At 50.6% G+C, this 13918-nt stretch overlaps 1 protein-coding gene across 2 annotated transcripts in view; it reads left to right on the forward strand.

Annotated features, from left to right (window-relative positions):
- The window catches only part of LOC144819191 (protein mab-21-like 3), a 147453-nt gene extending 139673 nt beyond the window's left edge, over window positions 1-7780 (forward strand). For both annotated transcript variants that reach the window (XM_078677169.1, XM_078677167.1), the window contains one exon: window positions 7643-7780. In XM_078677169.1, the coding sequence (XP_078533295.1) occupies window positions 7643-7654 (12 nt within the window). In that variant the 3' untranslated portion in view covers window positions 7655-7780. The remainder of the gene's footprint in view (window positions 1-7642) is intronic.
- The last annotated feature ends 6138 nt before the right edge of the window (window positions 7781-13918 follow it).

The raw sequence follows: 13918 nt of genomic DNA on the forward strand, positions 1-13918 counted from the left end.
TGTGTTGCACAAACGCTTTACACATTGTCTCTGATGATAAGCCTGCCTGCTCTGCGCCAAGCTGCCAGAGGGTAAGCACAGGTTATGGAAGGCTAAAGTAAGGTGTTGGAAGGCTAGAGTGAGGTGTTAGACAGGTTGGAAGGCTAGAGTGAGGTGTTGGAAGACTAGAGTGAGGTGTTAGGTGGGTTGGAAGGCTAGAGTAAGGTTTTGGGTTGGAAGGTTAGAGTAAGGTGTGGGGTTGTAAGGCTAGAATATGGAGTTGGCTTGGAAGGCTAAAGTAAGGTGTTGGGTTGGAAGGCTAGGGTAAGGTGTTGGGTTGTAAGGCTAGAGTAATGTGTTGGGTTGGAAGGCTAGAGTGAGGTGTTGGGTAGGAAGGCTAGAGTAAGGTGTTGGGTTGGAAGGCTAGAGTGAGGTGTTGGGTTGGAAGGCTAGAGTGAGGTGCTCGGTTGGAAGGCTAGAGTGAGGTGCTGGGTTGGAAGGCTAGAGTGAGGTGTTGGGTAGGAAGGCTAGAGTAAGGTGTTGGGTTGGAAGGCTAGAGTGAGGTGTTGGGTAGGAAGGCTAGAGTGAGGTGCTCGGTTGGAAGGCTAGAGTGAGGTGCTGGGTTGGAAGGCTAGAGTGAGGTGCTGGGTTGGAAGGCTAGAGTGAGGTGCTGGGTTGGAAGGCTAGAGTGAGGTGCTGGGTTGGAAGGCTAGAGTGAGGTGCTGGGTTGGAAGGCTAGGGTAAGGTGTTGGGTAGGAAGGCTAGAGTAAGGTGCTGGGTTGAAAGGCTAGAGTAAGGTGTTGGGTAGGAAGGCTAGAGTAAGGTGTTCGGTTGGAAGGCTAGAGTAAGGCATTAGACAAGTTGGAAGGCTAGAGTAAGGCATTAGACAAGTTGGAAGGCTAGAGTAAGGCATTAGACAGGTTGGAAGGCTAGAGTAAGGTGTTGGGTAGGAAGGCTAGAGTAAGGTGTTGGGTAGGAAGGCTAGAGTAAGGTGTTCGGTTGGAAGGCTAGAGTAAGGCATTAGACAAGTTGGAAGGCTAGAGTAAGGTGTTGGGTTGGAAGGCTAGAGTAAGGTGTTGGGTTGGAAGGCTAGAGTGAGGTGTTGGGTTGGAAGGCTGTTGTAAGGTGCTGGGCTGGAAGGCTAGAGTAAGGTGTTGGGTTGGAAGGCTAGAGTGAGGTGTTGACTTGGAAGGCTAGAGTAAGGTGTTGGGTTGGAAGGCTAGAGTAAGGTGTTGGGTTGGAAGGCTAGAGTAAGGTGCTGGGTTGGAAGGCTGTTGTAAGGTGCTGGGCTGGAAGGCTAGAGTAAGGTGTTGGGTTGGAAGGCTAGAGTAAGGTGTTGGGCTGGAAGGCTAGAGTAAGACCCTTGAACTAAATGTACAGACTACATGGTGACAGTGCCTACCAAGAATACATGCAGCACATTCTTGTGTTAGAATCAAATGTGCGAAAAGTCACCATTGGAAAAAGATGTGAAGCTGAAAAGGGAAATCCAAAATGGAGATTAAGGACAAGCCCTACAACACAACATGCTTGGCTTTTCCTCCTGACCAGTCGCTCCTCCTCCTGGACAAGGCTCTCTCCTTCATTGTTACAGCAGGCAGGGAGACTTCCCAGCAAACTCTCAGCTACTCAAAGTGCATACTTCAAGTGATGTGCCCTCACATGTGTGAGACTGTTTGTCATACAGACACCAGCCCTGGTCACACAATAGTCCTTCAATTACTCTAGAGATACTCCCTTCCTTGGTCAAGAAGAACCTGTACTGGAATAAATTGGGATGCTTTGGATTTCACTTTTATACTCGGTTTTCCTCCGGTTTGGGTTGGTTCTCTTTCAAATGTCAGTGTATGGGTGCTTCTCAGTAATGACTCTCAGCAGGGAATAATGATGCTGACTCCAAGCAGGAGTGCACATAACAAGGGCACAGAGTGACGCGTGAGAGCTCGCAGGAGTGTACATAACAAGGGCACAGAGTGACGTGTGAGAGCTCGCAGGAGTGTACATAGCAAGGGCACAGAGTGACGCGTGAGAGCTCGCAGGAGTGTACATAACAAGGGCACAGAGTGACGCGTGAGAGCTCTGTACCTAAAGGCCATCTGCCTTCCTGAAGCAGAAATCATGGACAGACGAAAAGACAGACCCTAACTAGAAAATATGTATTTGCCTTGATTGAGCAACAGACACTACAGCCCCACCCCCCCTAAATAATATCAAAATGACAGTGCTAAGGATTAAGGTTTGCGAGGAATTTCTATGGGTTGCCATAGATCTATCCCCCTGAGTACGGTGTCTGGGTTACCACTCTACTGTAATAGAAATGCTGTCAGAAAACTTTCACTGTCTGGGAAAGCAGTACCACCCTTCACAATGGAGCATGCCAAATCAGCCGCCATCTTAAGTAGATCCTACTTGACTCCAGTCTTCAGACTTCACCAAACAGAGCCCTGGTACCATACATGTGCACCACCCGCACTGCACACACGTACAATCAGCACATGTGCTGAATGTCAGCTGTCTGTATTCACATTTGTTAGAAATGGGATTACTGGTTGGCTAAGGCTTGCGCCAAAGCCAGGCAGAAACCACCACTCTAGTCAGGGCAAGAAGTCACACGCCAAGATAACCCTTGCTCACCCCCTTGGTACCTTGGCACGAGCAGTCAGGCTTATCCCAGAGGCAATGTGAAAAGCGTTTGCGCAACACACACACACAGCGGATGTATGACATCACAACGCATGCTTTCACAACGCATACCTTTACAACGCGGTTTTCACAACGCATGCCTTTACAACGCATAGTGCTTTGGGGCACTGGATAGTGAATTGTTTAATTTACTATTCCAACTCCAGTCCCCGTGGATAGTTGGGAAGGTGTTGGATAGTAAATTAAACCTATTCCCTATCCTAGAGCGCCCCCCCAGCGCAATGCGTTGTAATGGTTTGCGTTGTAAAAGTTGCGTCGTAATGGCACTGCATAGTAAAAGTTGCGTTGTAAAGGTTGTCTCCCACACACGGCAGCAACATACTAGGTACACCACAAAAAGGAACTCCACACAAGGATATATATAAAAATAGCCTTTGTATTACCATAAACACATTAGATCATAATCACATAATTACACTGTGCCAACTGGCACTGGGCAGTATTTACAGGGGATTATATACACAGGACAGGGCCACATGGGCCACTGTCAGAATTATCATTTAGTAGACATAGCACTTCGAATGTAGAATAATTGATGCACAAAATAATACTTGCAGAACACAACCAGTAACCACTGGTAACAGGTAGGTACACACTACGCAATCCTAACCACCTTAGGCATATATCACGCAGGGAACCATCAACTCACTAGCATGACTATACTAGGTAAAACAACCTCCTAAGCATATAAACACAGTTAGTGGTATCACAAGCATAAAGGCATTGCACATTATGCATAAATCACATAAGGCATCAGGTCATTACCAACATGAACACAAATACCATCACCTTGCATAGAATTGCATTAGATACTGACCCCCAGACCAACTTGGCCTCTCAGGGGCTAAAAAGCCCTTTGTCCAAAATGTCAGGGCTGGGCTGCGCAGGCAACCAAAGAAGAATGCGCAAGGGTTTTGGAGCCTAAACGATGCAGCTGCCCACTAAGTGCTGGGCAGATGGGGAACTGAGCCTGGGCACAAGCGTGCACCCTGGCTCTCCCCGGGGGCTCTAAGAAACAACAGTGCCCTCAAAACAACGTGGGAGCCTTGCAGGCTCTGAAACCAATGTGCCCCAAATCACATTGGAGACACGGGGCTCGGTAATTAGATAATGCGGCCAAACAACGTTGGAGCCTCTCGGGCTCTGACTACAAGAAATGCCCCTGTGTGCTTGGGAGCCACGTGGGCTCTAAATCAGAAAGAATTGCCCCCCCAATGCGGAGATTAACGTGGGAGCGGCCCGCTGCCTCCTGGGGCCGCTCTACAACCAAAGAAAAAGGTCCCACTAAACGGTGGCGTGGCCCGCTGCAAAGTGGGGCCGCTCAGGACACCAAAAGGGCCAAACGTCGGAGCAGCCCTCTGTGAAGCGGGGCTGCTCAGGGTAGAGACACCGGCGGGGTGCGCGACCTCACTCCACCCCACTCAGCCGGCTTTCACTCACCAGCTCTCTTCAGTAGGGGACTACTCTCTCCACCCGGTCCGTCCTCTGGGGGCCGGGATCTCCCTGAGGCGGTGGTCTCCTTTCTTGGCTCGCGGAGGGGCAGGCACCGGCAATGTGCCTCGTGCCCACTCCGCTTCCTATGGATCGCGGTCTTCTCTGGCGGAGCCTCCGAGGCTCCCGGTCAATCCCGCCTTAATAAGCAGGCGGTCCGGGGCTTTCCCTCGCTCCCGGGAGCCCCGGGGTGAAACGCTTGCTTCTTCTCTGCGGTGCAGGATTACGGGGGTAGGCTCCCGTCTGCTTCCTGCTTACTTCTTGGGGCAGCCAATGGCAGCGCGGTTCGTCTCTGTCGAGCCCCTACCTTACTAGGGGATGCCCAACACTGTGGCCAATCCCAGCGCAGCGATCTCGACATCAGCGACGGAAGGGTGGTCCTCACAAAATTCCCGGGCCACTGGCGGTGATTTTCTTTGGTGCCAAAACAAGGGGTAGGCTCCCTTGGGATGAAAAATGAATGTAGCAAGCGGGGTGGGCACCCGCTAGAATTTTATAGAGAGAAATGTGGACAAAGCCATGGGGTGGGCACCCGTGCAATTCAAATACACACCTTCACGGCAGTCATAATGCAGGGTAGGCACCAGCTACGAAGGGGCCACGGGGGGAATCCCTGCGCTTGGGATTCTCTCTTTCAGGGCCACCAAGGGAATAAGCACAACGCTCCCAGGCGCTACAGCCCCCAAGGTCCAGGGGAAAGTCTCTTAGAAGGTAAGGGGGGGGCAGCGCTTCCCAGGCGCTGGCAGACAGAAGACAAAAGTTCAGGGAAAGTTCAGGGAAGGAAGGCAGGGGGGCAAAGGCTGGGCCCAGGGTCCAGCTCACAGGGCCCTCCAGGCAGGGAGGCAGTCCCCAGTGACGGTACCTCCTGGCGCCCAGCAGCAGCAGCAGGCCCCCCCCTCAAGATAGGATCCACAGAGAACATTTTGCATGGGGTCACAGCCCCTTCTTATACCCATATTTCCTTTGTCTCAGGCTGCAGGGCAGGGGGAGAACCAGTCGCAGCTGGTTCTGGAACACTTTGTTGTGCTCAGCCCCTCTCCCCATTCACAGGACAGGCTAGGGACATCAGACGCACCACAGGGGGTGGAGCCAGCATTGTGGAGGGAAGGCCTAGCCCTATTCAGGTCCCAGGTGCACTCCTCCCTCCCATCAACATGCAGATCTCTCCATTCGCCACTGGGGCAGACCCATCCTGACTCCTGGAGCCAGGCACACCAGCCAGCTCCAGCCAATCACCAGCCAGACAGTCAATTCATATTTACTACACAGACATGCCAACTTCTAGAAGTGGCACTTCCACGCCAGACACATTAAATCTACACACATCATCGCGCAGCATTTAATCTCACGAGTCTGCACATACCAAACTCGACCCTGCACTCCCCACACATCAGGAACTACCATCGACACACATATCCCCCATGCATTCCTATGGGAGGGCAGGCCAATCTCACCACATGCACTCAGAGTGCACACGCACTTTCCACTGGGAAACAGTGTTAAAGTGCGCAGAAGCCAAAAACAACCAACACCAAGTCACATATAAAAGCAAAAAGTTTAGGGGTGAACCTGCCAAAAGGGCCAAGTCCAACAACATTAAACTGGAACTTTACACAAGCTGGGTCTGGAGACTTCACTCTCTACTGATCCAGCTAATAATGGCCTGGTCCTACTAAACAATCACACATACGGTCACCACAGAAGCAGCAAACATGGCAGCTCCTAGGGTGCCCATTCTTGGCTGCCTCATGGGCAGGGAGTTTAATGATAATATAGAAGTGCGGGCACTTACTACTTAGAGTATTGCTTGTCGCTGAGAAGTGCCGGTAGGCTCCTATTAAATGCATTCCCGCAGCGCTGAGAAGTGCCGGTACGCTCCCTTTCAAATGAAAGATGTGCTGGAACTCAGTACCGGACACTTCCTGCCAACTTGAAGCACTGTTCATGGGACTTCAAGTCAGAGCTGCCGTGGTTCTCGAGGGGGTCAGAAGTGGATACTGGCATGGTAATTAAAGCAGTGTGCCTACCAGCCAAAGGTCTGTCTGGGATGGGGTCCTGTGCTTGTGGTGTTTGGGAATGCGGGAGGAGGCGGAAATAACCCAACAGTGGCCAAAAGAAGAGGCAGATTCATGGGCGGTTGCACGGTCCCCGTTTACCCTGACTTGAGTCACTCAAGGTTACCGGAACTCACATATGGGCTGAAACCCCACTGCTGCCAGGGAGAACCTGACTTCACTGAACAGACTGGATGACTCCACGCGTGGAGGAGAGCCAGCACCCTGTGTCTGAGATGTTGTAATATTGTTGCTACCTCTCATGGGATATGTGATGCTACAAGATTTTGCCTCCCATTCACTCAGGAGAGTCATGAGGTGAAGATTAGGTTGTATTTTTATTTCCAAGAGTATTGATGTAAGTAGTGTTGCACTGATATGTGGTATCGAACGACCTGTAATGGGGCCCCTCCCACTTGTCGGATCCCTTGGAGTGGCTTGTACTATACTCACAACTTTCTATGATTCTGGAGGAAGCAGGCAAGCCAAGGTTTGGTTGGAGACCCCCACTGTGGTTTCCAGACTCTCCTGCAAGAGCAAGTGAGTGGCATCAAAGCCGCCAAGAGTCGAGCATGACCACCCATGCAGCCCCACCCACGCCAGGCCTGGCTCGAAGAAAAGATCCTTTTTAAAGTCCATTGGATCACTTTCAGTCTCCCTGCGGGGGCCTTTGTGTGAAGGCAGGATTTCTCTGGGCGTGACACCCAAATCTTTCACATTAGAAAACCATAAACTGTTGGATACTGGTTTGGTGTTTGGACAGAATATCGATTCCAAAATATTGTGAAGGTAAGTTACTACGGGTGAGCAGAGTTTCACTTAACTCCACATATATGCATCATGACGATACACGTCTTCAAGGTAAGTAGACATGGAGTTAAGAACAGTAACTCTATACTGACTCCTTTGCACGCACCCTCTCGATAATTGTTCCTCAATATTTTTGACTCAATATTCTGTCCACACAATATTTTTAGCATTGTTACTCTGTCAGACGGCTGTTGGATTTATCACTGTTTGTTTAAAACTATTTCGGGTCAGCAGAGCATCGACCGTCCTTTACTGCTTTCCAGCTAAGTGTTTGCAGCCTCCTACTTGAAAAGAGCTGTCTGGCAGCTTAAAAGTGCACCATGTAAGAACTATCATAACACAACGCCTCGCGAGTGTGCAGGTGCCCTTAGTGTCTGCATCTCAGTGAGATCAGTGCCTAAAGGAGGTGTTTCGATAAATTGACACTTTCTTTCTTCTCCCTCATCAGCACCCACCCTCTCACTCTCATTCGCTGATGTTGATGTGACGTATCACGTATATGATGTGTGATCCATGATGTATATCATCTCCCACCCTCCCACTCCCATTGGCTTATGGTGATGCGATGTACATGACCTCTAATGTCGTTCTCTTTCCATCCACAGCCTGACCAATGAATGAAGAACATCACCCACTAAGCACGAGACCCAGATCTGGAACGTCATCAAGCCTTGACATACAGTGTTGCTAAAAAATGTTTTATTTAGTAAAGTATAATGATAAAAAATAAAGTATTGCATGCATTAGCTGCCTCATTGTGGTCTCTTCCAACAGCGATGAAGTGAAAACTATCAAACTGTCTTTTACTATGATCAGTGCCTGAGTGACAGTGGCGAGGTACCTTCAGAGTAAAGATAACTCGTGCAGGACTGCAGCCACTTCGGAAAAGCAAGGCTGCGCCATATTCACAAGCAGATGGTGCAGCCTTGCTTTTCCCGCTGCGATTGCGCTAAGTTTCACAACTTAGCACCAACGCCAATACCCCTGCACCAGAGTGCAAGGGTGTCTGCAAGCAGGGAGGTTTGTTTATGTACAGGAAGGTGTCCCCTCCTGCACATAAATAAACCTAAAATGCTAGTTTGTATCTTACATGTGTGCTGCTTCATGCAGCACACATTTAAGTTACAAAACAACATTTTTTTAAAAAGGTCTGTTTATGTAGAGGAAGGGACACCTTCCTGTACATAAACAAACCATGGCATTTTGCATTTTCCGTGTGTGCTTCACAAGGCAGCACACATGGAAAATGCAAAAACGAAGAGAAATAAAGCATTTGTCCTCGTATCGCCCACTTAACACCAGGGGTTTCCTTGTCCTAAGTTTGGCGTTAGCTCCTATTTACGCCTGCCCTTGTGAATAGGGGGCAGCGTAAATATCAATTGGTGTTGCAGTGGAACACTCACCAAAACACCCACTGCACGCCCCTTTCACGCTAAACACAGCGGAAAGGGGGCCTATTCACAAGCCAGCAGTAAGCCTCTAGGCTCTGCTTAACTCTGGTCGAATCCCTACCAGGTACTGAGCGCTCCTGGGCTGCTTACAGTTTGTGGGGGAGGATTCTCCCCCGTACCAGCACTGAGTGCCCTCTCCACCAAACTGAAGGTTCGCCGACTGAGTTACAGAAGGGGGATGTTAAGTTAGCCTACTCCGGCTACGTCACTGACATACTCCTACGACAGAGTATCGGCCCCCAGAGGTTCACATATAACACCGTTCACCTGATGTAGAGTGAATGGTGTTTATTTGTTTTGTTTTGCTGTTTTTCAGCTGCAGTCAGGGACAATAAAAATCAAATGATAACCCCCACACCATAGGAGACAACTCCCATGGTGTGGGGGCCATTAATTGCACTTTTTCCCAAAACAACCTCCCCCTTTGGGAGTTTTTTTTTAGAAAAAAGTAAAACATTTGAAAGGTTTGACTGGCAGCCGGAGCAGGTCGTCAAACTTTAACAACATTAACAGGAACCGCTTTGATGGCGATTGGTGCCGATGCTCAGAGTTATCCCCAGGGCTGACGGACAGCTCTGAATTTGTCTGGTGGAGAATCCAGGGTATGTCTGAGTACTCCAACGTACCGACGGATGGACCACCGACCACCAAACTCCACATCAGCCCCTCCAGCTCTCTCTCTATTACCTACAGGGTACTTTTTTTATAGATGTTGAATAAAACATAAACACATTTCTTTGCAAAATGTCTGTAATAGAGTCCCATACATCACTCACATTAAAAATAAATTAAAGGAAAGCTGTATTTAAAACAATGTTTAAGAATTACAAGACCATTGGAATGTTTGGAGCTCCATTGCAGACAATGGAGTGCTCCGGGCTTCTACGGCCGGTGAAGGCCCGCCGAGCAACATTCCAATGTTTTACAAAGGCCTCTCAGAGCTCGAGGGAATTTAAATCCCCTCGATCTTCAAAAGGCCTTTGTTTTGTTAGAACATTCTTCCCTGTAGTGGCAGAATGTTCTAATAGCCTTATAGCCCTGCGTAGCAGGGCTATACCGTTATTAAAGTTATTATTTTTTTTAATTTCAAGGTATTTTTATAATTATTTTTTACAAAACAGGTACATCGCATTCTCATGAAGGGTTCCGGATGAACATACTTGGCATTACAAGAATTACATGAAAACGTAGCTGGCATTACAAACATTACATGATACTATTTTGACCATGTCCAGCTGGAGCCCCCTGCATTGTCTAGCAGTGAAACATTAGAGATAGGGTAGGAAGAAGAGAGCAGAAGAAAGAGGTAAGGTGCAAGAAGTGCTGCTTTGCTCTGAGTCTAGTCTGGATTTGTATCAATGTGTGTTGACGGGCCGGTAAAGTCTCACAGCGCAACATTCCAATGTTTTACAAAGGCCTCTCTGAGCTCGAGGGGATTTAAATCCCCTAGAGCAGGGGTACTCATAGTACGGCCCGCGGGCCAGGGGCGGCCCGGCAAGCCTTCCCTGGCGGCCCGCGGACCCCCGAGACATCATACCTGTGTTTTACGGTTTGTTTTTTTAAGTGTCTGCAGCAGCGCGAGAGACTCTGCTGCTCTGTGGAGGCTGCCGGCGGGCGATCCTATTAATGGCCAGAGTACAGCTGCAGGGGCCTAAGAAGAGGTGAAATACAAAGGCCTCATTAACATGCAAATGGCCTTTAACGACCTGTGAAGTGCTCGGGTGCGGCTGTGAGTGTTTGTGTGCCCCGGCTGGCACACAGGCAGGGTGAGATGACAGAGGGTGACAGAGGGAGTGGGAGGGAAAGGGAGGGGGAGGGAGACGGAGAGGGAGTGAGAGGGAGTGAGTGAGTGAGAGGGAGTGAGTGAGTGGGAGTGAGAGGGAAGGAGTGAGTGAGAGGGAGGGAGTGAGAGGGAGTGAGTGAGAGGGAGTGAGAGGGAAGGAGTGAGTGAGAGGGAGGGAGTGAGAGGGAGTGAGTGAGAGGGAGTGAGAGGGAAGGAGTGAGTGAGAGGGAGAGAGTGAGAGGGATGGAGTGAGTGAGAGGGATGGAGTGAGTGAGAGGGATGGAGTGAGTGAGTGGGAGGGATGGAGTGAGTGAGTGGGAGGGAGGGAGTGAGCGAGAGTGAGAGGGAGTGACTGCGAGGGAGTGAGAGGGATTGAGAGGGATGAGTGAGTGAGAGGGATGGAGTGAGTGAGAGGGATGGAGTGAGTGAGAAGGAGGGAGTGGGATGGAGTGAGTGAGAGGGAGGGAGTGAGTGAGAATGAGTGAGAGGGAGTGAGTGGGTGAGAGGGAGTGAGTGGGTGAGAGGGAGTGAGTGAGGGAGACGGAGGAGTGAGTGAGAGGGAGTGAGTGTGAGAGTGAGTGACAGTGAGTGAGAGAGAGTGTGAGTGAGTGAGAGGGAGGGAGTGAGTGAGAGGGAAGGAGGGAGGGAGAGGGAGGGAGTGAGTGAGAGGGAGTGAGTGAGTGAGTGAGTGAGTGGGAGTGAGTGAGTGAGTGAGTGGGAGTGAGTGAGTGAGTGAGTGAGTGGGAGTGAGTGAGTGAGTGAGAGTGAGTGAGTGGGAGAGGGAGTGAGTGGGAGAGGGAGGGAGTGAGAGACGGAGAGGGAGTGAGACGGACAGGGAGGGAGAGGGAGTGCGACGGAGACAAAAAAGGGAGGGAAAGGTAGGGAAAGGGAAGGAGAGGGATGGAAAGGGAGGAAAAGGGAGGGAGAATGATGGGGAGTGAGATGGAGGGAAAGGGAGGGAGACTGATGGGGAGTGAGATGGAGGGAAAGGGAGGGAAATGGAGGGAGAGGGAGGGAAAGGGAGGGAAATGGAGGGAGAGGGAGGGAAAGGAAGGGAAATGGAGGGAGAGGGAGGGAAAGGGAGGGAGACGGAGGGGGAGTGAGAGGGAGGGAAAGGGAGGGAGACGGAGAAGGAGTGAGAGGGAGGGAGAGGGAGGGAAAGGGAGGGAGACGGAGAGGGAGTGAGAGGGAGGGAAAGGGAGGGAGACTGATAGGGCGTGAGAGGGCGGAAAAGGAAGGGAAATGGAGGGAGAGGGAGGGAAAGGGAGTGAAAGGGAGTGAGACGGAGAGTGAGTGAGAGGGAGGGAAAGGGAGGGAGACGGAGAGGGAGTGAGAGAGAGAGAGGGAGGGATAGAGAGGGAGGGAGTGAGAGAGAGGGAGTGAGACAGTCAGAGTGAGACAGAGGAAGACAGGAGAGAGGGAGGGAGAGAGAGAGAGAGGGAGAGAGAGCTAGAGAGGGAGAGAGAGCTAGAGAGAGGGAGGGAGACCGAGAGAGAAAGAGAGAGAGAGATGTGTGTATGCTGGCACGGCTCAGTGGACGAAGGCGTCTGCTGCAGGGACCTGTGATCAACCTCATGGTCAGTTTTATGTTGTTGCTCTAGCCCCGCCCCCTCCCCCACTGACCCCGCCCCCCACCGATGCGGCCCTCGGACACAAACCAAACTGTAAATTTGGCCCCCGAGAGAAAGTTTGTGAGTACCTATGCCCTAGAGCTTCGAGAGACCATTGTTTTATTTGTTAGAACATTCTGCCCTCTAGTGGCAGAATGTCCTTATAGCCCTTTGTAGCAGGGCTATACCTGTTATTAAAGTTCTTTTCGCTTGTTAAAGTCCCTCGCCTTCGGCTCTGGCCTTCAACGTGGGAGCAGGCCTTTAATAGCCGGTATAGCCCGCTACGGCGGGCTATAAGGCTATATTCAAGGTCATTAGGTAAGACTCTGCAGAACAGAGGTGGGTCTATCAGTGGCCCCCTGAAAGGCTGGGGCCCAGCCCGCTTCGCCCATGCATTAAAACATCTCTGCCCTCAATAAAGAGATCCCAAAATCTGTCTCAGCCCTTTAAGAACAAGAGGCACAATAACAAACTGTACACGAGGACTTGACATAAAGCATACACAGGAAGGGAAGGCAGTGGGGCACCCCAGGCACTTCAAAGGAGGCAGCAGCAGCACCGAGCCAGGAAGGCAGCAGGGACCACCCTGAGGCCAAGAAACACCCGTCAGTGCCCGCAGCAGCGAGGCTGAAGCGACTCAGGGGCACGGAGCAGAGGGATATAGCAGGAACGCAGATAAGACAACACAACACCACAAGGAGAGGTGTGGTGCAGCAGCCAGAGCAGCTGCTTCCCGAGCGGGCTCACGGTTCGACCGCTGGCGCCAGCAGCAGCTCCGTCCAACATCATGTAACTCTGCGAAATAGCTCACTTAGGGCCCGATGTAGGTGGCCATTACCGGTCGGTAACGGCCGAATTCGGCCGTTACCGACCGGTAAATGGGTCATTGAGATGTAGGGGACCTTTTTTACAGAATTGGTAAATTTACCGAATCAGTAAATTTACCGATTCTGTAAAATACCGAATCGGTAATTTTACCGATTCGGTAAATCTCACATGTAGGTGGCACTGCAAACAGTGCCACATGCCTTTAGGGGTCGGTATTTTACCACCCAATCCAATTGGGTGGTAAAATACCGAATCCAGGTGTGCATGCACATCTGTGCATGCACACCTGTGCCATGTGACACACAGACATGCCCTTAGGGCATGTCTGTGTGCCACATGGCACACATGCCTGTAATTGGGGTGCCAGAGGGTGTCAAAGTGACACCCCCTGCACCCTTGCAAAATTCGGTATTTACCGATTTGGTAAATACTGATTCGGTAATGCCCACTGATTCCTATGGGCTTCAATGCCCATAGGAATCAATGGGCATTACCGATTCGGTATTTACCGAATCGGCAAATACCGATTGATTCCGATTCGGTAATTATAAAAATAAAATTACCTACATCTGCCCTCCTCTTTTTTACCACTTCTTAAATACCGATTCGGTATGAATCGGTATTTAAGAAGTGGTAAAAAAGATTTACCTACATCGGGCCCTTAATCTCGCCGAAGACCTCCAGTGCCTTGAAACCCTTAATGGGGTGATATGTTTGCGCTTTACAAAAAGGGATTGTTATTATCAGAAATACGGACTGGGGGAGGGAACAAAACAAATGTGGAGGGAAAGCAGGGGGGAGCAGACAACAAGTGGAAACTTGCCAGGCGCCATCTTGCTAGTTTGTAGCCTTTGTGGAGTGACCCAGAGACGCTGTGCTCCCATCCATTGGCCACCAAGAGCGACATGCCACAGCCTCCCACCCTTCCCTGTCTTTCGTGATAAAGCAAAAGACAGAAACAAACAGGTTTGCACCCACTGAGCTTTCCCAGTGTGCCCCTAGATGGAAGCTTGGCAGGTCCCTTGAGGGCCAGAAAGGTGATGCCTCTCATGACTCATGGATGCTTTAGTTCCAAGGACATGATCAGGCCTTCTCTGCAGGGCTGCCAGCCTTTAAAGGGACGTTACCAGTGCTTGTTTGTAGGGCTGCCAGACTTATAAAGCACAGAACCTACACCTGTCAGAAGGACCCAGCATACCTTCAAACCCT

The sequence above is a fragment of the Lissotriton helveticus genome, chromosome 2_1 (genome assembly GCF_964261635.1).
Source record: "Lissotriton helveticus chromosome 2_1, aLisHel1.1, whole genome shotgun sequence".
Taxonomy (NCBI): Eukaryota; Metazoa; Chordata; class Amphibia; order Caudata; family Salamandridae; genus Lissotriton; species Lissotriton helveticus.